Below are 24,351 nucleotides of genomic sequence, written 5' to 3' on the forward strand. Positions count from 1 at the left end.
TTTTTTTTTCACATGTAGAAACTCCATTTCGACCAGTCAAAACTGATTCACGCATATCTTGAATTTGCTTCTAGATATCACTAATTCCTTTTCCACTGCTAAGAATAACGATTTCAGATGCAGGATCTACAGTTGAATTTCCACATGTTGAAAAAAGACTAGTGGAAAAAGCAAGTTTCCCATTTCCGATACCAACAATTGCATTTCCTATGTGTCCATCACACCGAGAAACCATTTCAGATGTTCTGGCATCGTATTATTAAAGAACCACAAAACCTTTTGGTTGACTTTGAAATAGGTAAATAAATGACCATGTTCAGTTCTGATATGCAGCCCAGATTACCACGCTCATTTCAGATAGGTGCATATGTCACGGAAGATAGCTACGACATTTTGACTAGTTTCCCTTTTCGATATCTACAGTTCAATCCTGACTAGCTGTTAAAGGTATTGTTACCATTGAGTTACAGTTAGTTTTTCAGATATCTGAAATGGAATTCAAGATATCTGAAATTGCAGTCGTACTAGTCACAATTCCAAGATGACATATCGATAATTTCATTTTGAGTTGTAAATGAATTTGAGGTATCTAGAATTCCTTTTATGATGTCTGTAATGTAAGAACAACTGGAGATATCTCCAATGAGCAAATGTTGAAATGTTGATAGCAATAAATACATTTGGCTAGTGAGATATCAATAATTAGAATTGCATCTAGTCAAAATTACATTGATTTTTAACACACCAGAGCTGAGTTATACATATCTGTAATCAGGTTTGAATACAGGTCAATGGTGAAAGTTGAGTAGTCACGGATATCTGCAATAAACATTTCTGCTAGTAAGAAATTTATTGTTGATATTAAGAATTAACATTTTGTGCATAGTGAGAAATGAATTGGAGACGTATTTCATTGGAATTGCCATCAGTCAAAAACTGTGGACATGTTGGCTTTGAATTCTAACCAGAGAAAAAGGAATGCACCCACGATACCTAAGACATGAAGACGTCCTCTGAAAGGGTGAGTCACACTGAACGACATCAGTCAGCATCAGGATCGTGGACGACGTGTTTAATGTCAGATTGGACTCGATATTTGACTGTAATTCACCTCACGCTGTATCTCTGCCCGTCCCCCTGTGGAGGCTTTGTCCCACTGACTGTCCCTGATTATTAGAGACCATATCTCATGATTCCCTCATGGTTAAAATGCCATCAGGAACAATGAGTTAAATTGCAGAGGAGTACAGTGACTATTTCATTCCCCACCTCCCCCGTAATGCTAATCATATCCAAAAGGGGCTCATTTCTCATTTGGTTAGGGACTCCCTCGAAGCACCTAATCACCCTTGGGTGTCCACTGATGAGAACCGCTGGCTCAGCAGGGACGGCGCTAAGAGCGGAATAACTCAAATGTAAAACAAATGAACTTTGAGTGAACTGTCACTCAAAATCCACCACAGAACCCTCAATTATCCTCAGCACCTATGATTCACACGACGCCGGCTCGGCTGCTGTTGACTCTGAGGCGCTGCCGCATTAGCATTCCTGCATAACTAAACCGTTTTCTCCGTCGTTTGTTAGAAGCCCAGTCTTCAGAATGACTCAGAGATCTGGCTCACGGAAGAGCAGAAAGGAAAGAGACGTCTGCGCTCTGTGTGTGTCAAGCCTGACTGAGTCGTGTGTTAACAACAAGCAAAAAGAGAAAGAGGGGGGAAAAAATGTGTAAAGGCGTTTGTCAGGAGTTATGAGGCTTCGATCTCCCGACACTACAAGCCTCAATAAATCGGCTCAGTGATTTAAAAGCCATGTAGACTATTGTACCAGCAAATGGAATCATATTTCGTCTTTATAGTGGAATAAATAGGAACTATCAGAATGTTGGCCTTGGTGAGATGGTGCAGCTTCATAGTGTGCCGCGGCTGAATTGACGGATCAAGATTATTTTGAGGAGTGCTGCGAAGGTGAAGGGTTCATGCACAGATGTAGATCAATCTGCGGGACCTTATCGGCGTCATAAAGAATTGCTATGACTGTCACACAAGGGTATCTACACATCAGCAATACATCTGCTCCGGTATCAGTGGGTGAAGGACACCACTGTTTTCACTCATACGCCGTCTCATAACTCGTCTCCCCGCCGTCTTGCAGCATGTTTCCTTATCTGGCATGGCGTGCTCGTCTTCATGTTTACGCATGCATCAGTAGTTTCAGAGGGCTTGTTACTGTTCAACACCTTATGCGGCTGGGAGGTGTCACCTCCAATGTTTAGCCGCTGAGGCAAACGAGAAGTGACACGTTGAACTGCTGGTTCCTTTTCTGTAATGAAAATTCACAAAACCAACCGAGAGCTTCTCAGTACAAAAGAGGCAGCGTCTGTCAGCGGCGGGGACAGTCGTCCTAATTAAAACCGCTATTATCCAGATGATCATAAAGAGGATAAAAGCATAATTATACAACAGATTTTTCTGATATCCACAAGCAGCCTGTTCATCAAGGCACAGCAAACACTGGCATCTTCACATTATTGCAGTAATAACGTTTATGTCTGCCTGAAATGAAATTGCATGTTGTTTTTCGGCTAAAGATCTCTGGGTTACATGCCCTGTGCTCTCCTTTGAGCAAAATATAAATGCCCAGAATGGTGAAATGTTTATTTTATAGTCAGACGCGCAAGAGCCACAGGCTTTGCGGCGTAACCCATATTAGCTTTCTAGCTAATGTGTCCTTTTAATCCGCAGACATGAGGCCTCTCAGTGCAGTGAAGTTTAAACTCCATCCTTCAGCGTTAGTCGTACTCTGTTAGCGAACAGTACAACAGTGTTCTCGCTGATCACCAGATCACTGTATATATGTTTATTCATTGTTACTGAAGCGAGAGCTTTATTTCTAAAAAGCCAAAGGCAGCACTATTCTGCTTTCTGAACTGCCCCACGCTGCCTCCCTTTAACTTTCAGTTTGTCAGTCAAACACAGCTTTGCGCTGTCAGCCAATAGCAAACTATCTTGACACTTTATACCTTCGAGGAAACGTAAGCTCGGAGAGTCCGAAACAGAAGAAGCTATTGTAGCTTAGCGTAGTGCCAGCGTGTTCCTGGCCAGCCTGGTGCGAGGACACAGATTAAATTCCACTGTCTCCCTTTCTGGTGGTGCGTTAAAGCAGCATTACTGATGTTTCTTCCTTTCAGCAATACAAAATATGAACAGTAAATCTGAAAACTTGTTTGACTACAAAAGGAATGAGTCAGACATTGAATGTTTTCCTTTCCTGTGGCCCCCACCCTTCAGGGAGAGCTAACCATGACCAGTGACATGGAGAACCTTCAGAATGCTATTTTCCTGGACATGGTGCCAGACAGCTGGACCAGGCGGGCTTACCCCTCCATGTGTGGCCTGGCTCTGTGGTTCACTGACCTGCTGGCCAGGATCAAGGAGCTGGAAGCCTGGTCTGCGGACTTCGTGTTGCCCTCTGCAGTGTGGCTGGCTGGCTTCTTTAACCCACAGTCCTTCCTCACCGCCATCATGCAGGCTATGGCTCGAAGGTAGGGCTTGCGTGCCTTGGGACACAGAGGGTTGAAAGGTAAAAGAAAGCACTTGAACCGGTAAATCTCCCCGTGTTTGGATGACAGGAATGAGTGGCCTCTGGACCGCATGTGTCTGCAGTGTGACGTCACCAAGAAGAATCGCGAGGACTTCAGCTTACCGCCTCGCGAAGGGGCCTACGTACACGGGCTGTACATGGAGGGTGCACGCTGGGACACGCAGGTACGCGAGTCACTCATTGATTTCTGTGTCGAGCTGACTGTCACAGAGGTAGCAAATAGCTGAGCCTCCGGGGGGAAGGCGTGGATACAAAAACCAAAAACAGTCTGCTTTGATTCACAAGCAGCTTACACACAAGTATTCCACTCCCAGTGATGGATGATAGACTAGCACGTGAACATAAGGTGAGTTAACCTCAAAATGCATCTTTAAACTGAGTCAAGTAAAGTAACTTTGATATTTTGCCCCTGAAGGGCCTCCGCATTCCCTTTGTGGCTTAATTTTCTGCTTTGCATCCTGCTTGCGTTCGCCTCTCGGAGCGCAGCGCATTACTCAGCTTCCCAGGGCTCTATCTGTCTACATACATACTGCTACTGTATATGCGCCCAGCTTTCAAGGAGCATCCCTGTAGACTTCTTAATTAGGAAATGTGCAGAGTGTGCACTTGAACACTTAGATCGCCCTTTAGAGGAGTGGTTCCTTTTTTCTTCATTAAAGTTGGAGACGCAGGCAAATAGACAGGCGGACAGACGGGCCGGGCGGCTTCTCCTCACAACTCCGCCGCTCTCCTTCTCCTCCTCCTCCTCCTCCGCCTCTCTCCTCGTGTCCTCCTCTCAGCCCCAAGGCCAGGTCTGTGCCACGGGCTGGGAGTAGCAGAGAGCGAAGGGGAGAGAGAGCGGCGCTCCATCTGGACACAGCAATAAAAGTGAAAGATTTATGATAAACTTACTCATCTATATTAATGAACCTTGCGTTTTATTCAGAGGGGTTTCAGACATCAAAGGCAGCTCCATGGTGTATATGATAAACACCTTGTGTGCTGCTGAAGCAATGCAGACATTACACAGAGGAAGCCTGTGTGTTCATGTGACGGATACCATTTAATGGTGATGAATAATCAATACTCCAGCTTTTTCTAATACTTTTTATTCTCTCAACGTGTCGTGCAATTATACAATAAAGATAGATTTCCGTTCAGCGTCCTAGCAGTGTATATACAGTGTCATTAAATTAAATTACATCGAATCTCAATGAGCCCACACGGCCTGCTTTAAGATAGCCATTATTTGTATTTACCAAAAGTTTATCGGTATTTAACGCCTCTTTAAAGTTTTATAGCAAACGCAGATGCAATTAGGGCTTTGTCCTCTGAGCTTTCCAAAGTCATCAGGATTTACATTCATTCCTGAAAGTCACCGTGCATGCATGGTGAAACTTCTGTTTGTCAGGCGCTAAGTGTAGGAGGATTAATTAATGAGACAGACCACTCTGTTTCAGTGTGTTTATAGAGTGTGTATTCTAAGGCAGGGCAGCTTGACTTCGGCTCAAACTCTGCTGACTTTCACCACTTTTTTCAAGGGTACCACAATATTGTGTTCTGCAGACTGGAAGTCTGACGCCGCTTGTGCCAACTTAGATTAGTCAAACATCTCTTTTTTTTCCCCTCCTACAAAAGAACATTATTAAATGCAGCCTCAATGGCAAGTACAGAGCCTGGACCAAGTTTTCACCGCACCTCAAACTAATTTAGAACTTCCTTCAGCTCTGTGAGATGTTTCTGTCTGTGGTTGACTGGCTTGTCATCCCCCTTCACAACTCCCTCCCTCCCTCCCTCCCTCCTTCCTTCGCTCTCATTTCCCCTTCCAAACTGTCTTTTCCTCTCAGACCGGCCTGATTGTAGATGCCCGCCTGAAAGAGCTCACCCCAACCATGCCAGTTATGTTCATCAGGGCCATTCCTGTGGACAAACAGGAGAACAGGAATGTGTACCAGTGTCCAGTCTATAAGACCCGCCAGAGGGGACCCTCATACGTATGGACCTTCAACCTGAAGACCAAAGAAAATCCCTCTAAGTGGACTTTAGCTGGAGTGGCCTTGCTTCTGCAGATCTAGCAGGAGTTCAAGAGCTTTATTGTGGTGATTGTGGTGCCAACAGGGTCAAGAGTTAGATTCAGTTTGGACCAAATATTTATTGGAGAAATAACGCTGTCTTCTTACAAACATAAAGGTTAGTTCAGGAGTTCATCCTCATTCAATTCAGTGCACTCAGGGATTCTGCTGAAACATCTTACTCACTCTGGTAAGACCAGTAGCTTATGATGGCTGCTGTAAGCTAATGTTAGCAGATGTTAGACAGATATTGCTGCATGATTACAGTCAGTTTACTTTTCATACGTATTGCTGCTTTTAAGTTTTAGCATGTTGCAGATAAACATTTCACTGCTTTTATCACAGAATGTATACATGATTTATATTCTAAGGTTTTTATTTCCTGCTTTACATTGAGGGGAGATGTCTCTTGTTTGCTGCTTGTTTAGACTTTTAAAGGGACAGACAGCTGAAGGCATCGGTCGGCTACTTTTTGGTAGCCTTAGCTAGTTTGCTTGTACTTTAAGAGGGTTATTAGTGTATAAGCAGGTACAAATTTGTGAATTTCAAAGCAGGGCAAAACCTTTTCAAATATAGAGACAATGATTATGAGAGAAACCAACTCAATTAGGATTTGCAGCAAGCCAACCTCATGCAAACACTAAACATGCCAGTTGATTAGCTCGCTCGTGTTAGTGTTAGCTCAGCATCAGTGGCAGTTTGTGGTCGTCCCTGGACAGTCTCCCCATTCAACCCCCTCTATAAAACCACCAGACTCAAAGAAATGTGTGGAAATGAGCTGTGCCATATTCTGTAGCGACGCAGTTTGGCCACAGTGACGACTGCAGTGAAAGTTACACGTTTCACTTTACATCTCATTATAAAAGCACATCTGATCTCCACAAATGCTGCATCTTTTTTTTTTCCCTCAGCCCAAATGAATTTCTGGTGTCACGTCCAGTGGCATGAAATCTCTCCACCCACCCACAGGAAATGACACATCACATCTCAACAGTAAAATTACCTTTAAATGCAGCTTTCTGAAGCCTCAGTGCTCGTTCAAATCGCCCATGACTAGTTTGTGGACTTTGTTTGAGCGGCTGTCTCTAAGTTGTTAAAATGCTAATTATCTGTACTGTATGTGTTTGAGGATACAATTTAGTCATATCATGTATGTGTGAGTCACTTTATGAGGAGGTGTTATAAAGCTGAAGCTGGTTGGGGAATATCACAGAATAAATTTAACTATTGGGTGATTTCACACATTTTAGCTGGTTCCAAATCTGTAAAACTACCTACACTATGTGCACATTTTGTAATGAAATAATCACGTCTTAGCTGATCATATACAGTATATGTTTGTATCTATACGAATAACTTTACATTACCTTCCACTTTCTTCCAGAAAACTTTGCAAATAAAGATGCTTTATCTTTCATTCCAGATTGTGCATTTGGTTTTATTTTCACACACTCTACAGTACATCCCATTTTAGTGCCAGTATTCAGTCATTCTCCTATCTCCTGTTTCCAGTCTCCCCATCCTGCCTCTTCTCTTCCAAGTCTTTAGACCAACTCTCTCCCCCTCTCTTGCCTCCTCCTTCCACTTCACTCCTTTCTTCCTCCCCATTTCAGATTAAGCAACCTTCTGCAGAGCAGTGTCACAGAGATATCCCTCAACAGCATGTACAGTAGATGCGCGCACACAGTAAAACCCAGCTCTAAAAGTCTTCTGTGTTCTCTTCTGTCTCAGCCCGGTTTCCCCGGCGTCTCCTTTATCTGGTTATTGGAGAGCCTTAACAATGCGCTCAGAGACAGAGAGGTGAGGAGGAGGAGCAGCTGAGGGGAAGTGGGAGGAGGAAACCAATGATGCAGGGTGAGGCAGTTTATGTAGAACTTCCAAATTATACCTTCAGGTGGCATTATTAAAATAGATTCTGCCCGTGCACCCATGCACAGTGCCCTTGCAGCTGCAGTGTGGAGACATTGTGTGGCCTGTAGTGCAGCAGTGGTGCTGCAAAAATGTTCTAATGTGTTGAAGTATTACTAACTCATCAATTGACTCTGCAACACCCCAACACCCTTAGTTACTGCTGCTCCACCTTTACACAAGCTTTCTGTTCTAACGCCACATATACTGCATGGAGTTGGCAATGATAACGCTGACAGATTTGCCACCTTTAATTACCATTGAAACAATCAGTAGCTAGTATTATTCAACTGACTAAGTCAAACTCAGAGAGTAGGTTGAAAACTCCTGCGGCTGAGTTCCTTATTTAATGTTCCAGGCGACAAGTTGTGAACAAGAACCCAGTTAAAAGCCCTCAAAAATGCACTGGACCACCACATACATGGGAGGGAGCTGAAAGAGTGAGTCTAAAGCTATATGTCCCAGGCATCCTGACCAGCTGATGATCCATGACTAAGACATGGACATGAAGGAGCAGCCCTGTTATTGTGTCCCAGGGTAGCTAGTTAGTCCAGTGTTGTGAACAAAATGTAATTAAAATATTTAAACATTTGGATGCCTACTATAGAGCAAGTCACCTTCTAACTTTAGCATGCTGAAGTAGCCACATTGACAATGTTAACATGGTGGTGTCATCAGTTTTGCAGGTAGCATTTCACCATTTGGTAATCAAGTATTGAGCAAATCAAAATTTAGACTTAATGATGGCGCTGGATGAAAAGTCAGAAGATCACAAAGTTATTGCCTTACTCTAGATGGGAACATGTACACGATGTAGTTAGTAGCTAGTTAGTCTGGCATGCTAACAAAAGACACCACTCTCCAGGCTCTTAAGCTCTGGAATGTGCGCTTTATTCATGCTCATGGAGTGGTGTAAGGCCCAGAAGCTGAGCTTCTCTTTGGACCAAAGAGTCTTCCAACCTCCCCTGCAAATCAGCCGCTGTCCTGGAGTCACATGAAAAGCCAGATGCAGCTCTCCAGAGTGGTTAATGATGGGGCTTTGCATACTACAGCAGCTACAGACCCCTGGTCTCAAAAGGCTAAAATCAGCGTGGTGTTACATATTTCATATTTGTAGGTAATATGAGTGTTCTTGGCATGCTACTGACGAGAGAATGCTGGAGTTGAAGGGGGGAAAATCTATCAAAGGGTTCATGCTCAGAATGGAAAAGACGGTACCTTTAATCATCGGCTTGTGCGAGACGTCAGGCGGTTGCTAGGTTACAGGTCAGTGCAGAGAAGCCTCTCGTGATGCTATAGAGATGCCTTGGTGTGTGTAATATGTAAGCATGCAGAGCTCTAATTTGAGCGAAATGTGATAATGTGATTGCAGGGCTCAACAATAACCGCTGAGATAATGCTGAGAATTCCCACTGTTGTTCTCTGAACACATGTGCTATCTACCACATCATCCTTCACATGTTCTATTTACACATAATCCTCCAAAGCAGCAGGAGGGCAGTCTAATCAGCCTGTGGTCATTTGGCGTAAGGCTGACTGCTATCACCACGTTCCATTAATTTCTTCTTCTTCTCGGCTGAATCTTCGCTACTAAGCAGCCACATCTGTGCTGTTTTTGCACTACACTGCCCAGAGATCACTTGTCAGCCAAACAGTGTGTCCGCCGTGCCTCCCAAAATTCACATCACACTCCTTCTGACTGCTGAGAAATGTGCTGTCGTGACAAGCGAAAGCGCTGCCAAGACACCTCGCTAGCAGTAATTTTCACAACAGGCGTGTGAAGTGCTGATAAATAGCACAATGTTGTCTCAGCCTGTAATTCTATCTAAACCATTCTCCTCACTGCTCTGACCCAGAAGAGTCGGCAGTGGCAGAATGGCTGGATTAGCCGCTCGCAATCCCGGCGCGGTATAGGGGCCTCGGCTTCGTGCTGCCTCTGGCTCCTCGCGTCCCGCCGCAGCCAGCAGAGTCAGCTGCTGTGCAGACGAACTGTGAGAGGAGCAGTTTTTGGCTGGGGCTGGAGACTGGGGTAATTGGCTTTGACAGAGCTGATGAGTTGCTAATTAAATGTTTATCTGAATCTGGCATCTGTCGTAAAACAAATGTCTGTTAGCTGCCTACAATCTGTGGATTATCACAAATAACTGGGGTTGGGTCCTGCATGCGTGGAGATAAGCAGGGAGAGGACGGTGATTTGGGGCATGTTTTGAGCAGTCAGGCGGAAACTAGTCACTGCAACAGCACCTACTGGGTGAATGATAGGAGCTTACTGGCAAAATAATGGCAATGATTATCTGCAGCCACATTCAAGCTGGCGCCTGTGTACTCACACACAGTGGCTGGTATAGTTGCAGTTACTCTTGTCTGATGGAGAATTTTTAATCTATTAAGATCATTTTGAAATTCGGTAATCAAAGCCATTTTATAATTAGATTTTAGATATATAATAAGAGCCAGTTCAGGGTCAGTAAAACGATATATCTATCTCAGAAGTGTCTGCCTTTAATGTGGTGTTCTGGATATGTACAGCACGCTGCCTTCTGTAAACAAAACGTATTTCCAAAGAAAAGTGTCATCAAAGACGTCTGTGGATTATCCAGAGTCTCGCTGCCTGTTTCATTTTTTAATGTGTATGAATGTTAGGTCACCTCCCCAGCTTTCAGTATCCTCTGAAGTCCCTTTATACGGTGCAAAGTGCTGAAAGCAGTCTTCTCGAGCTCAGTATTTAATGCTGGCTTACCAATAATTAGTCAGTCCCGGGATCTGCTGTGATGAGCAGTGGCTCGAAATGTGAGAGGAGATGTGATCTACAGAGGCAGCTTTAGTAGGAGACGTTTGAAAACAATGAAGCAACAATGACAGAATGCAGTTCTCTTCTTGCTAATGAGGAGCAGCCCATTTTTTCATATTGTACACGGTGATGAGCAGGATATTTATCTCCTGTACTGAAATACAGAGCACAGTGCTAAACAGCAGCAAGCTGTTTAAGGTGGAATGAGTAGTAGTCTAACGCAGACATGATGGCTGATTTCACAACCAAGCGACAGTTTCCTTGTCCAAATCAACTCAATGTTGAAGTTCAAGGGCATCATTTCAAAATCCTTTGTTTGTCTGCCTCCCTCTTATACTTCCAGGTTGATTTCCTTAGAAGAAGTCCAGCAGCCAAGATGAAAATCTAATTTGATCAACATGTTGATGCGCTCATGTGACTGGCCTTCAGGTATCACCACACTTGCACAGCGTTAAGCTTAATGAGCAGTGAGGAGCAGGTGGTGCAGCGAGTGCTTTCAGGACTTCTTTGTTCTGGGTTTTGCCTCTCAGGCTACACACAGTCTGTATGCATTAGTGTGCATCGTAACCATTTTCATCATATGTTGTTATTTGCTGAAGTATGAATGCTTTCATTTTGCAAGATTTTTGTATTTAGACCTTTTTTGCGCTTCTTGACTTTGCAGACCAGAAGTGAGAAAAGACTGTTTATTTATTGAAACTACAACCTCTGATTGTCACTGGAAAACTTTCTGATGATCACAACTGAAAGATTTCTTTCTACTTCAAATCCAGACATGACAATCTCTCTGACAGTGCTCGCTGACGTTCACCGCGGGGACTGCAAAAGCAAGGGACGAACGGAGAGCTACAGAGAGCCCAAACTAAATATTTAACCAACAAAATAAGCCCTGTGTCCCTGGATCATGTTTGCATTAAAAGTGGAAGAGACGGGTAATGAAATACATTGTCAGAGAGGAGTATGTCATATGAGATGTGGAGAGACAGTTTGAAAACTGCTGATTATTTTATGGAAAGCCCCTTTCTCGGCCAGTTTCCTCCTCTTCCCTCCGCTTGAGTTGCAGTGCCTGTCTCAGGCTATCGTAGCCATCTTACCTCTCACGCTTCAGCTGCTCTCCCTCCACAGATTCTTTTTGATTGCAGATTCATATTTTCATTTAAATGCTGATGGGAGAGGGGATCAGTGTAAATTGGAAACCCAAACTTATTCCACTTTTTTCCCCGTCCTTTTTTTTTTCCTTGTGTGTTTGTGAAGGAGAGCAATTGCAGGCGCCGTTGTTTGCTGTGAGAATTGTTGTTCGCACCCATGGATTGCCATGAATTTCAAAGAGGTCTGAAATTGCGCTGACCAGCATCAAAGTCAACCATATTCATTCAGATGTCAAATTGAAGTAGTGCCCTGGCCAACACTGGTACCGTATATCATGGTGACAGTGTCAGTTAAAGAAGTGGGTCAAGCTGTGATATAGTGTCAGATAAGGTGTGAGGCCTCTACCTATGTGAAAGCAAACCTTTAATATTTGGAGTTAGAATGATACAAACTTTTTTTTTTTTTTTTTGAGACAGAGCTGCTCTGGAGGCAGAAATAATCTCATTGGCTGCATTACACCCCAGTGGGCGTTATAAAGAAGAAATTGAATTGAAATACTTCTTCAAACTGCTTTAAACCAACTGTTTCCCAACCACTGTGCCACGGCACACAAGTGTGCCATGAGAAATCATCGGGTGTGCCATGGATGATTATCCAATTTCACCTGATTGGTGCTCTAAAGCTTAGAGCACCAATCAGGTGAAATCTTCCTGTGTGTCTTTGTTCAATTCCTGTAAGAATATCAGCTTTGTGTTCAACTAAACAGGCCTAGGTTTCACACTGAGTAAGTAAATTGCGACTAGAATTTTCATTATATTTCAATAAATATACTTTTTGTGACATTTTTGTTTGGTGGTGTGCCTTGTGATTTTTCTAATGTAAAATATGTGCCGTGGCTCAAAAAGGTTGGGAAACACTGCTTTAAACAATCTGTTTTCATGTAGAGCAGCAAAGCAGGAAGTACCACCACGTTCTCATACTGGTACAGAAGTCTTAACGTTTAAAGAGTCGAGAGATTTAGCATTGAATCTCCATAAAGTTGGGGAAGTTCTGTGAGACTGATTGAAACTGGTCAGAATCAAAGTAGCAGCTCTGAGATACATTAACCGTAGTAACGATAATGATATTTTAATGACTAGTACAAACTGTACCACTGACAAAATTAGGATGGCTTCATGACAGCCAATGTCAAAACCAACCACATATGAAAGATTGACGGAATTTTAACACGTAAACCAGCATAATGTCTTCAAGTTTGATCATTTGCTGTGGCATGTTTATGACAGGGTATGCCCTCTTGGTTAATGTCAAGTTGTCATAACAAAGATCGATCACCTTATCTCGCAAAGATCATCTCAAACAATGTCAGCTGCACTAAAAGTGACATAATTGACCAAATGACACTGGATGACAACATTCATAAACATTCATAAAGACTCCTTCATGGTTATGACAGGCGTCTTGTCAGTCCTACGCACAACACTTAAAATAACACGGTACCAAACTGACTTCAATAGACTCTATCTAGAACTCACCGCGGTGATGTGGTGGACCAGTTTTTAGAAGCAACCACACGACACAGACATCAAGGAACATCAAGGAACAATGTTGAATGTTTAGAAAAATATGGATGGTTTATTTGACCCTACTGTAACAAGCATTATAATCCATTTCCATGATGTTCAACTTCTCTGATGTCAATGGAACACAGTCTACATCCAAATATGAACAGTGGTATATCTGTAATCAACAACACATTCATTCACTTCTCGTCCTACAGTTTTGCAAAGACACACACAGTATAGTAGTAATTTATCCTGTCAAATACTTGGTTAAGTGGGTTTCTATTCTGAACTCACGAAACAGTGATGATTTATAGTTGTTTTTTTTAAGAATCTATTGAAAACAGACAGTCTAATACAAAGTCCATCCAGTACAGACTTGTCCATAATACTGTTTCTAGAATAGCTTATTTACAATCGTCTACTGGAAGCGGAAAAAAAACCTGCCATTGCTTCAAGAACAAAACAAGCTAGCCATCACTATTCAAACTCAAAAATGAAATTAAAAACAGAAGAGAATATTTTTTTATTGATTGTGCTTTGTAACCCACAAAACCACTTCGTCTGTCGAAATGGAACATCTGTCAGAGGCACCAAACAGAAGTGCTAATAACATCCATTTCAGTTTCTCTCATTGAGATTCTCTAGCGCTATGAGTAGGACAGGGCGTACAAATGGTTGTTTTTTTTTTTGTTCATTTATTTATATATTTATAAAGTTATTACAGGCTCATCCTAGTTCATCACCTGTGGTAGTGTTGTGTTGTACAACAGAAGTCACGGAGGAATCGGTCTATGTGTTTAACCATGCAAAGCCCTTTAAGATTTGCCAGAAAAGGTCACAGAATAGATTTGTTGGACAAAGGAGGCCAATAAAGGCTTAAACAGACACAATCAGTGTTTTCTCACTAAAACATACACAGAATGAGGCCGTAGCCCGTGGATGAATAGGGTAATCAAGACAGTGGAAATAACAGTAGGCAAGTTAGCTGGATAAAACCTCCTCTATCCACAACCCTCTCTGGCTTCAGATCTAGCTGGGCCTGTGTATACAGTGTAGCTCATTTTTCCGGTCTCTCACAGTAAGTGGATGTGGATGTTCTTGGTCCTGGAATCTTTGACTTTGCAGGAACCTCAGTCAAAGAAAGTGAAATCGCCACCATCCTACTCTAAAAGAAGGCCAGTGTACCCATGTACCTCAGTCAACCCCACCCTTGGCACACAGCAATGCTTCTTCCTGTGCAGTTCAGGTAGTCCTGGCTGCCGTTACACAGTCACCTCGGTCTTGCTGCCTGTACGGTAGTGCTGTGGCTGTTGTTGCTGCTGCTGGTGGTGCTGTGGGATGTAGTGGAGTTGTTCCACAGTATGAGTCCGTCTGGAGGCAAACGCCTGCCTCTTAGATGCTGTCTGGTTCATGGCTAAAGTGTTGGAGTGCCCAGTGCTTCCCGCTCCTGATGCCCCGCCGCCACCATTGTTAGAGGCACTGGGATGGGAGTGCATTTTGGTCATCTTGTAGCGATCCATAAGAGGTGTGGTTGGTATGAACACGTCTGTGTGTGAGATGGCGCGTGACATTGACAAGTCGCTGCCACGAAACCCGCCAGAGATGCTGCTGACCATGCCGCGCTTTAGCGACATCATCAGCTTGTCCGGCGAGAGCAGAGGATCCTGGGATAGGAGGCGGTCTTGTGAGTACAGGCGATCTTGTGAATAGAGGCGGTCTTGAGAGTAGTGGCGGTCTTTTGAATAGAGGTGATCCTGCGACAAGAGTCGGTCCTTGGAGTATATGCGGTCCTTGGAGTACAGACGATCTTGGGAAGTATGGCGGTCCTGTGGAAGAAGACGCTCCTGGGAGCGAAGACGTTCTGCAGAAAGGAGCTGTTCGTCTGAGAGGATCCTGCCTCCATACGGCGACATACCATTAGAAGACATGCTATAATCCTGCTGTGGGGTCCTCTGCGGGGACAGGACGCGGTCCTGGGACATGGCCCTCTGGACGCGACGGGGCCTCTGCCTTTGCTGAGACTGCTGCTGTGAAGACTGGGACTGGGGAGGGGCCTGGGAGATGGAGGACTGCGGGGGCTGGCTCTGGAGCTGCTGCTGCTGCTGTTCCCGGTGCTGTTGAGCAAAAGATGAATGAGGTGAGTTTATTCACAAGCTGAGGGGTAAAAGGCTTCGCTACCCACCACTGCAGAAAGAAGTGAAAGACCATCTATAGCTTCTAACTAATTCAAATCTGGAGAATAAGAGATAGCACACTCGCTTTGCCTCACAGATGCATAAAAAGCAAAGAACATGACCTTGTTCAGACGCCTGCACACTTAAACCAAGCACTTGTGTACCCACCTGGTCTTGACTGATTTTGAGAACATGCAAGGGAAGAGTGCCTCTTGCTGCCAGGTCGGGCAGGTGGCGCTTACGAGTGTAGTAGTCTTCGACTTCTTTATCTGCTGCAGAGGAGATGGGATAAAAAAAAAAAGAAAAAAAAAAAAAAACAGAAGCAAGAAATGAAGAGGAGATTCAGGGAGCGAAAGCAAGAGAAAACATGGGTAGGTGTTAGAATGCAAGGGGAGAAATCGGATAAAGTGGGATTGGAGCACATTGCACACAATGCAGAGAGGAGTGTTGGCGGAACCATCTGTGTTTCACCTTTCCAAGCTCATGGAGGGGAATAAAAAATCGAGAGAGACAGAGGAATCACAGTGAGACCGTATTACATGCTAGGCACATAACATCCACACATCCAGGCTTCATCTGGGATTCTACAGGCAGTTCTGGCTGTGGGGGCAAACTTTTCAAAGGTCATGTGAAAGTCTATAAACAAACACGGTCATATCATACAGATATGGAGGAAAGCACGCAGGCACCTTTAATATACATGCTGGAAAGCTGTTTGTACAATTGCACAATCAATTCACACCGAGAATTGGAAGTGTTGGAATGTCCTTGAGTGGATGTTTTTAATCCCGATTCATATGTACAGACAACCACAACATGCACTGAGAAGCAGATCAAAAAGGAAGACATTTCTGAAGACAGCAGAGAGTAGGAGTGAATGTAGCATCAACGTCATGCCACACAACACAAACCCATGCACAAAGACTTGTCTGTGAGTATGTACACACAAAGGATGACGCACATTTACAAAAACACCGCCAGACAAAGAGACACAATGCAGCACAAACCATCCAAAAATGGAAACATGTGTAAGTCCGCTTGTACGAAGAAGCTAATTCTTTATTCCTTCTGAACGCCAGCACGATGTTCAACCATTATATTAAATCAAAGGTGAACACTAATGTCATTTATGTGGTGGGAATAAATTATGGGGAGCAGACCTCTCTGCCTTATTGAGAATTCGTGGAGGCCTCTGAGTCTGTCTTTTTCAATAATGGGTGCAGCAGTGTTCACACCACCTGTCAAGATTACACCCAGCCAAAATCCCCTTCAGCAGCGAGCCACGGGTGCCCGCTGCAAATCGATTCATTATGAGAGATAATAAAAACAAGATGTTCCTTTCTCAAGCATAATAGTCTTCAAGATCTGGGCAGGGCATTGCAAACTCATCAACCATATTACCGCAGAGTGAATGAATAACTTGTGATGTATACTGTCCTGCGCTGCGATGGGCTAAATGCTTTTCTTCGGTTTGATACCAATTTGCATTAATAAGCAGTAGCATTCTTCTCTTTTATTATCCCGACAATGAAAAACGCTGCTCTGTCTTCCCTCCAGCACAATCCAACATGATCTATCAGTGTGCAGACACTACTTGAGCAACAAAAAGAAACTCCACAGCCTTTCGGCTATTTGCTGCAACAAATAATTTGCTTTGGAAGCAGAAAGAAAGTTGGGAAGACTGAAGGACACTGCCTAAGGATATCTTTCCATTTGAACACCGTGTCTCTTCTGTGGGCTACAATCTTTCACAGTTGAATTAATTTGGTTTTGTTTTACCGACTGTCACTGTGTTTGTTATTGTATTATTTGTAGTACTTGTGGTAGTAGTAGTAGTTTGCCTTCTATGTTAATTCTCCAAGCGTTCGGACTGTAATGTTTTTTGTTTTTTGTCCTCCCAATGCAAGCGAGGACCAGTAAATAGCCCTGCATCCTGCAAACCCGTTTTTGTCATTTAGTTTGAGTCGGTGCCTGGAAGATACGAGCCGGAGCCAGCGTGGAGCGAGCCCTGACGGGATGAGTTGTAGATCGTCATCCTTCACTTTGACTGCGAGCCAGCAGAGAAGTGGGGCAGTTATGATGAAATTACACAAGCCTTAAGGAATATTTGCGTTCCACTCTGAGAATATCATGAGATGAGACCTCATTACGCAGCAGAAATCCAGCGTAGCACCACTAAATCAATACCGAGCCGTCCCAGGCATAAGAAGCCACTTAATGTACTTATACGCTCCAAGAGAAATAGTGGCTGCAGCCTTTAAGTGGAGACAAGGGAAGCATGGAATTTCAATGACTCATAGTTTCTTGAGATGACTCGGCTGATTTCATGAAGGATCAGAGTTGAGAAATGGGTATTTTCTGATTCAAGGCCATCTCCAGCCCCTGAAATGTTTACTCAATGGGGAGTTGCAAATCTCCAGAAAAGTGTGTTGAGTATATTTTTTTTGACTGTTTGATGTCCTCAGTATAGCAAGCAAATGATTTTCACAGCTGAAACACTGCCCAGTAAGTCCCAGTCAGGAGTCAGGGAAGCAAACGTAGTGCAGTATTTTTATTTTTTTTTTCATGCAGGGCATCAGGGCAGGGAGCCTACTCTTGCATTAGTGCAGTGAACTTGGACCTACTGAGTTTCTTCAGGGATGAGAATCGGTTGAGGTCGGCTTTGACGGCCGCCTCATAGGAGGGCGGCAGGTGTGACAGGCTCTGGAAGGAGCGTGAGAAAGACAGGTCGTAGGGTTCCGTCTGCGAGGTCAGGATGCCACTTATCCGATTGTTTTCTGGAGACACATACATACATATACAGACACAGAAAAGGGAAGAGAAAAAAATGGGCAGGCTGGCTTCTCCCAGCCCCCTCCCCAACCCTCCCTCGTGCCCCAAAAGCTAGCCTGGATCAGACCATCGTGGACCACCTGCTGAGGTAGAGAAGGGGAAATTGAGCTCAAGGGCAGGCTGGAGTTTTAGCTTTACAAATATTTCCTGGAGGCAGAGGTGCTATGAGAAAAGAAACTCGTTGGTATAAAGTAAGAAGGTTTGTGGTGCCAGTGAATTCAGGTGAAAACATGACTAAATATAGATACCAGAATTTCTATTTTCAGGAGACTTTTGAGAAGTGAGATGTGTAACTAATTCATCATTGTTGCCAGGGCTGCAGCTAGCATACATTTATGCATACAAGTTTTTGAGGTCTGTTTTGGTAGTTTTTAAGAGTTACTTTTGGATCAATAGCATTTCGTCCAAGTTACTTTTGCACCCATTTTCCATTTCAGACAAAGCTGGTGAGTTTCTTATTGATATACATGAAAGTTTAACGTGGAGATAACACTTCCTGAAATTCACATGATGCATTCAGTTAGATCATTTCACAAAAGAAAACTCTCCACATTTTTTTGGCTTGTTGAACTGAGGGCCGCTCGCACTCGTAGAGTTAAGTTAAAGAGTGGTGCTTTATTTTCTAAACTGATCTTTGACCAGCACAGTAACTACACAACAGGCGCATTTCATGTTGATCTGTTGGGAACTTCGCTTTTTACACCATTACTGATATTTAGCTACAGTGGTTTGAAGTGCTGTGACTTTTTATTTGAAAGCTGGATAGTCATCACCAGTTCAAATCCAAGTATCTCGTTGTACGAGTGCGTCAGTCCAGTGATGAACATCAGCAGCTTGATCTATTACACGCGCTGTTGTCCCACAGTAAACCAGGCTGAATGGATAATCACGACATGTACTCGTCTGAGAAGTGATGTGGGGCAGCGTTTTGGATTAAGCACGATATATTGAAAATTGTTGGATCAAGGTAAGGCTGCTTTTAAAGCTCAGATTTCTTACAGAACCTGATTAATTCTTCAGTGTATTTTAGGGAGGGCTGCCTGGGGTGCACTGCACTGACGGCCTTGGTTCCAGTAATCTGCCACAGTGCACGTTTGTCATTTAAACCAGCCAAAGTGATCACTTCACATGAGAAGCCTGCTACCTAGATGCTTTCTACTCCATATTTTGCTGATATGAGGAGAACTAGAGATTTGTCAGCCTACATCTGTATCCAAAATGGGTCTGGCTATCATAATCCAACCTTGGAGTCAGATCTTCAGTTTGACTGTTTCCAGGCCAAAAACTAAATTAAAAAAGGGACTTAGTGCATTCCCACTAGGATTACATCCTGGCATCGTGGAAAGGGCTTTGAAAAGGCATTTAGATAAATCATGCAGGTAAATAAAATCGACAGAAAATGCACAACTCTATTTAACAGCTAAGTGAAAACGGAACTTGAGCTCAGTATTCGTAAAATCCTGGCTGTGGCTGTTGGGTTTACATACAGTTTAAGGTTATTGTAAGCACTTGGTCTCTTTGTCTCATACTTTCTGAGTTTAACAACACTTATTCAAGAAAACTGTTTCTTTGCTTGAGCTGTAACTCAGCCAGTGAGTTGAGTGTCAGGCTTTGAGAAACGGTTGTATATCTAAAACTCCAACTTGCCGGTGGCAGTGATGGGGGAGTATAGGCGGTCACATCAGGCACTCGGTGAACGTGTGGTGCGGGACTGACTTGACAGGTGACGTGGTGGTTTGACGGGAGGAAACAGTGGTCCAAAAAAAGAAAAGAGAGGAAAAAAAAAAAAACGAGACAACACGCCAAACAACAGATGTGTGCTGGAGAGTGACCCTGCTTGTGACAGCGCTGTGATGTGATCTGGGACGGGCCAGGGAGCCATGCCTGGACTGGCTGTCACTGATGTGACGTGATATGATGCCAGGAAGACGCACGGGGAGGGGGCGACTGGACCAAAGCCCCCTTTTATTCTCGCTCTCGTCTTTCTCTTTATCTGCCTTTCTCACACATGCACACACACACACACACAAACATCCGCAGTCTGTCCCATTCACTGCCGTCTTCCTTGCTCTGTCAATCTTATCTGTCCTGCCATGCTGCCACCCACTTTCCCTCACTCCTTAATTCTTTCTTGTCCATTCAGTATTCCCCTCTCTCTCATTTTCTTTCTCGCTCCTGCTCTATCTCGCTTTCCCCCAGTGGGCTGTGAGTCTGTCACGCAGTGCAGAGCAGCGGGTGAGGGTGCGGCTCCAGACCAGCCTCCAATGGATAGATAAAAATAGGGCTTTAGTAACTGCTGCAGGATGGAGAGCAGGAAAGGAAAGAGAAGAGATGGAGATAAGAGAATCTAAAAGGGAAAAAAGGAGAGTGAAATACAAGAAGGAAGTTAAACAGAGAGGTGAGGAGGAAGCTTGAGAGAGCAGGATGGAAGGGTGGTGGCAGGGCCGGTCACAGCAGGGGGTCCTGGGAGCTGCAGGGAGGGGATTCGAAGGATGTGAACGATCTGCGAGTGGACCGTCTGCCACACTGCATCAATAAGGGGAGAATCGACTCAGACTGTGGCATGCTGTTAGCTCTCTCCATAGCAAACACGTTTCACTGCTTCATCATGATGTACAGTACGACCACTCAGACCTGGCTCAAATAGTCTTTGCAAATCTTAGTGTGTTTTTAAAGGAGAAGTCTGGTGGTACTCTGCATTTTTCTTATTGCCAACAAATTGAATGTAAAGATCAAAGCCAACAATGTAACACACACACACACACACACACACACACACACACACACACACACACACCTCTCCTGATGCTCAGACTGAGTTGCCATTGTTCATTCATTCATTCAACCTGACACTTTGTTAGCCAGTTTCTTGCTGGATGGAGCGGTTATCTTGTTTTGTCAGTAGCGAGTGACATACTGCCGACTTGTCGCGTCCCCGCTCTTACTCCTTACTACGGAGCTCTGAATGGCTGACTGTTTCTCATCCAGTGGAAACAGCCGTCAATAAGCATAACAACCTATTTGCCCGCGTCCGCCCACATCATCTATTTCCGAACAAATTGAAAATGTGGGCAGCTGCTCAGATGTCTGGAACCAGGCTAATACAAACAGCTCTGGTGCCGTTCATTCACGGCTAACAATAGCCCGTGTTTGAGTAAAATTTTGCTTAATAACTAAAGCGACCAGCTGTTTTGGAAAAGTACTGAGAAACTACATATTTGTGAGGTGTAAAAATTCACATTATTGAGAGAATGACTAACACTCTGTGGGTTTTTGTTGACAATAAGAAAAACATAGAATAACACAAATTATACATCAGCTTGCGTTCTCTACATCAGCAATCACAGGACTTGACTTTATATAGGCTGCTTTCGTGGGTCAAAAGGATTCTGGCCCCACATGACAGACCACAAATGTTCTTATTGAAGCAGGTTCAAACAAACAGCAAGAATGCAGCAAATGCTACTTCAATCAGGTCTGAAAACACATCGACTCAAGTGAAAGAAAGGACGACACAAACGTAGGGGTTGGTGTCTGGTGCATGTGTACACAAATGTGTGCTGGGATGTCATGAATGAGTTTTCACACTAAAGTAAAGGCATGTATGTATGTATGACTTACCACGTCTCAATGATCGGTGAGCTACCAAACCCAAGCGAAAAACAAGTATTTCAGAAACATGTTGATGGGCAGAAAAACAGAACCTACAAAGACCTACTCCATATTCAGCATGACTAGTACACCACCCCCACCCCGCCCCCACCCAACACAAAAAGAATTCAAATCAAATCAGCTTTTACTTCCTGAGGCTTGTCACGTACACTTGTGTGTACGATTGCGCATTTTCTGCTTGTGATTTGCAGCTGCCGCTGGGGGGTCATGGCAGCGGGTTTTATCTAGAAAATACACTGCATGCTGAAATTTGAAGTCTTTCAGGGGGCCTGTGATCAAAGTCCCTGTGTTAGATGTGTTGTTGAAATGGATTTTTCATGTTTTCCATAGATCTCTAAGGCATTTCTCCATAGTTGTGCTTTGCTTATCGCTGTGTGTGTGTGTGTGTGTGTGTGTGTGTGAAATGAACCACATGGTCAATTATGTCCATAAAGAAGGGGGCATTCTGGCTGCAGAATTCAAGCATAGCCCCCGAGTGCCTAAGAGCAAGCGAGTCATTTTTTTTCTATTTGTGGTTGAAACAAACAGAATATAAATCAAATGGCAAGATCAGAGTGATTTAATAATTACAGAAGGCGGTGAATATTCAGCTTATGGCCTCCTTTCTTCCCTTTAATCTCTGCTGTCTTTCCTCTCTCCAGCCTCCACCTTGCATCCTTATGCAACTGCTGCTCTTCACATCTGCCAGTCTGCGACCCCGGGCCAGCCTCGGCTCGCTCACAAGAACCATTTGTACAAACAGCTGTATGACATCAGTAATAAAAGGCGATTCACGGTGATGCTCCTCACGGGGAGCATGAGGTTACGGCGATAACTTTTGTTCTGGGGATAACAGCAGGGAACGTCGCAGGTTTCACACGCTCTGTCAACCAGAGGACGGGATGACCTCGACAGAACATTAAGTTGATCCTCAGCCAATTGTATTCGCTTTAAAAAAAGGGGGGGATGGACGGCGAGCGTGGCCTGATCCCACTCATAGAAAAATGTTCATGACTATGGGATGTGACACTTCTGTGATTCAATCTTCAACAAAAAGGCCTCATTTTCAATAACAGAATGGATTCACGGTGGGGCGAATTGAAAAGAGGACCGTGTCAAGGGGTTTTTCACACATCCATGTCAAGCACTCTATTCAAGTTAATGCCCAGGTCCCGGCTTCATCTCAAACACCGAACTGAGCTGTGAATTCACCTGAATATTCCCCTCACCCGCTAGTTTGTCTTACCATTCTTAGGTGTGCGTGTGGGGCTACCTAGAGCCACATGGTTATAGTTGTGCTGATGGGTACCTGCAATGACAAAAGCAATGAAAGGTGTTCAGTGTCCACGAGGACAGCTATGTATCAGCTCAAATACAGACTGTTCGCAGGGTGATAGAAGAGATAATTCACCAAAACGCTGTTCAAGTTGTCTTTTGGTGGCATTTTTGTGATTTTTATATAATTCACAAAATACAGATTCATGTAGAGAAGAGTGCAAAAAATTGACTTTTACAGTGTCACAATGCCACATCACTATACTCCAGTTGCTGGAAAACGTATTTAGTGGGTGAACTATCTCTTTAATTTCCTCAATTGAAGGAAATGTACATAAAGAGAGATGAGAGAGATTGTGGGATGAGTGGACAATCGGTGGATCCGCTGTAACCTCCAGATAGGCTACAGTAGAAGTCTTACAGATGAGGGAAAAGAAGACAACAAACACGGCTGCATAAAATATTTATCACATCCTGTCCTGGAACACGCAGACCCTCATATTCTTTGGAAATTGCATCATTTAAGAGTAAAGACACAGAGACTCCATTAATCTATGCATTCATCATGGCCTCGCGTGCAGCAGCGTGACTGCAGCCCACAGAATTCAGCTCAAGAAACCACAAGCAAATAGGCAAAAAGCAAGCAAATGATACACTTTTTATCCCCTTGACAACACATATGTTGCATTTAGAAAAAAAAAAAGGCTCACATTGATAAAACTCAAGCAAGAAATCACATATCACATCCACCAGCAGGTGCAGCATCCAGAGACACGTTTCAAATCCAGCTGTAAAGTGAGTCGTGGTGTCAGTCGAAGCATGAGAGTGTGTTTTGTTTGCAGGTACACCCTCACCTGTCTCACACGCAAAGCTAAAATGCACATGTCCTCTGCTGACTCACACATACACACACACACCAAACCTGCACCGGTAGCTCAGCTCACACTCATGCCCCACCCTTCACAAATTAAAAAATAAGTGCTGGTAAGTGGGAAAAATGTTTCTCTTATCAATACTCTTAAATCACCTTTTGTCTGTCACTTCGGAAGACAGGGCTAGATATTACAATACCCATGAGCCACCCTTGCTAGAAGAAGAGGCCAGAAGCCAGTGACGCAAATCAGAGCTGTAGCAAAATAAATAAAAATTGATCCAGAATCCAAAAGTCGATTCATTTACAGTGAACGCTGTGCTGTTCGTTTTCTTAACAGCTTAATCTCGAGCTGTGCACACAGCAGAGTCTGAAGCCGAGAGAGTCGATGTGTCTTACTGAAATGCACCTTTATATCCTCAAGCTTGTACCTCGGAACCATAAAGAACCAGTGCCATGCACTTAACGTTAGCCTTTTAGCTGCAGTAATGGTGCAGCAAAGTTGATTCAGTTACACTACAACCTGGTAACACACACTGTTACA

General features: G+C 43.8%; 2 protein-coding genes across 12 annotated transcripts in view; one reads left to right on the plus strand and one right to left on the minus strand.

The window, feature by feature from the left end:
* The window catches only part of dnah9 (dynein, axonemal, heavy chain 9), a 113,876-nt gene extending 106,841 nt beyond the window's left edge, over window positions 1–7,035 (plus strand). Inside the window, exons 76-78 of the mRNA XM_076759636.1 lie at window positions 3,288–3,541; window positions 3,629–3,764; window positions 5,427–7,035. Of these exons, the coding sequence (XP_076615751.1) occupies window positions 3,288–3,541; window positions 3,629–3,764; window positions 5,427–5,654 (618 nt within the window). The 3' untranslated portion in view covers window positions 5,655–7,035. The remainder of the gene's footprint in view (window positions 1–3,287; window positions 3,542–3,628; window positions 3,765–5,426) is intronic.
* A 6,012-nt stretch (window positions 7,036–13,047) lies between these two features.
* LOC143338865 (shisa family member 6) overlaps window positions 13,048–24,351 on the minus strand; it is a 59,662-nt gene continuing 48,358 nt past the window's right edge. For 2 of the 11 annotated variants that reach the window (XM_076759708.1, XM_076759706.1), the window contains 5 exons: window positions 22,908–22,970; window positions 21,632–21,652; window positions 17,803–17,955; window positions 15,347–15,450; window positions 13,048–15,118 (listed from right to left, as the gene is read on the minus strand). In XM_076759708.1, the coding sequence (XP_076615823.1) occupies window positions 14,267–15,118; window positions 15,347–15,450; window positions 17,803–17,955; window positions 21,632–21,652; window positions 22,908–22,970 (1,193 nt within the window). In that variant the 3' untranslated portion in view covers window positions 13,048–14,266. The remainder of the gene's footprint in view (window positions 15,119–15,346; window positions 15,451–17,802; window positions 17,956–21,631; window positions 21,653–22,907; window positions 22,971–24,351) is intronic. The other 9 variants (XM_076759717.1, XM_076759714.1, XM_076759715.1 and 6 more) reach the window with 7 other exon arrangements.

Source organism: Chaetodon auriga, chromosome 20 (genome assembly GCF_051107435.1).
Source record: "Chaetodon auriga isolate fChaAug3 chromosome 20, fChaAug3.hap1, whole genome shotgun sequence".
NCBI classification, from domain to species: Eukaryota; Metazoa; Chordata; class Actinopteri; order Chaetodontiformes; family Chaetodontidae; genus Chaetodon; species Chaetodon auriga.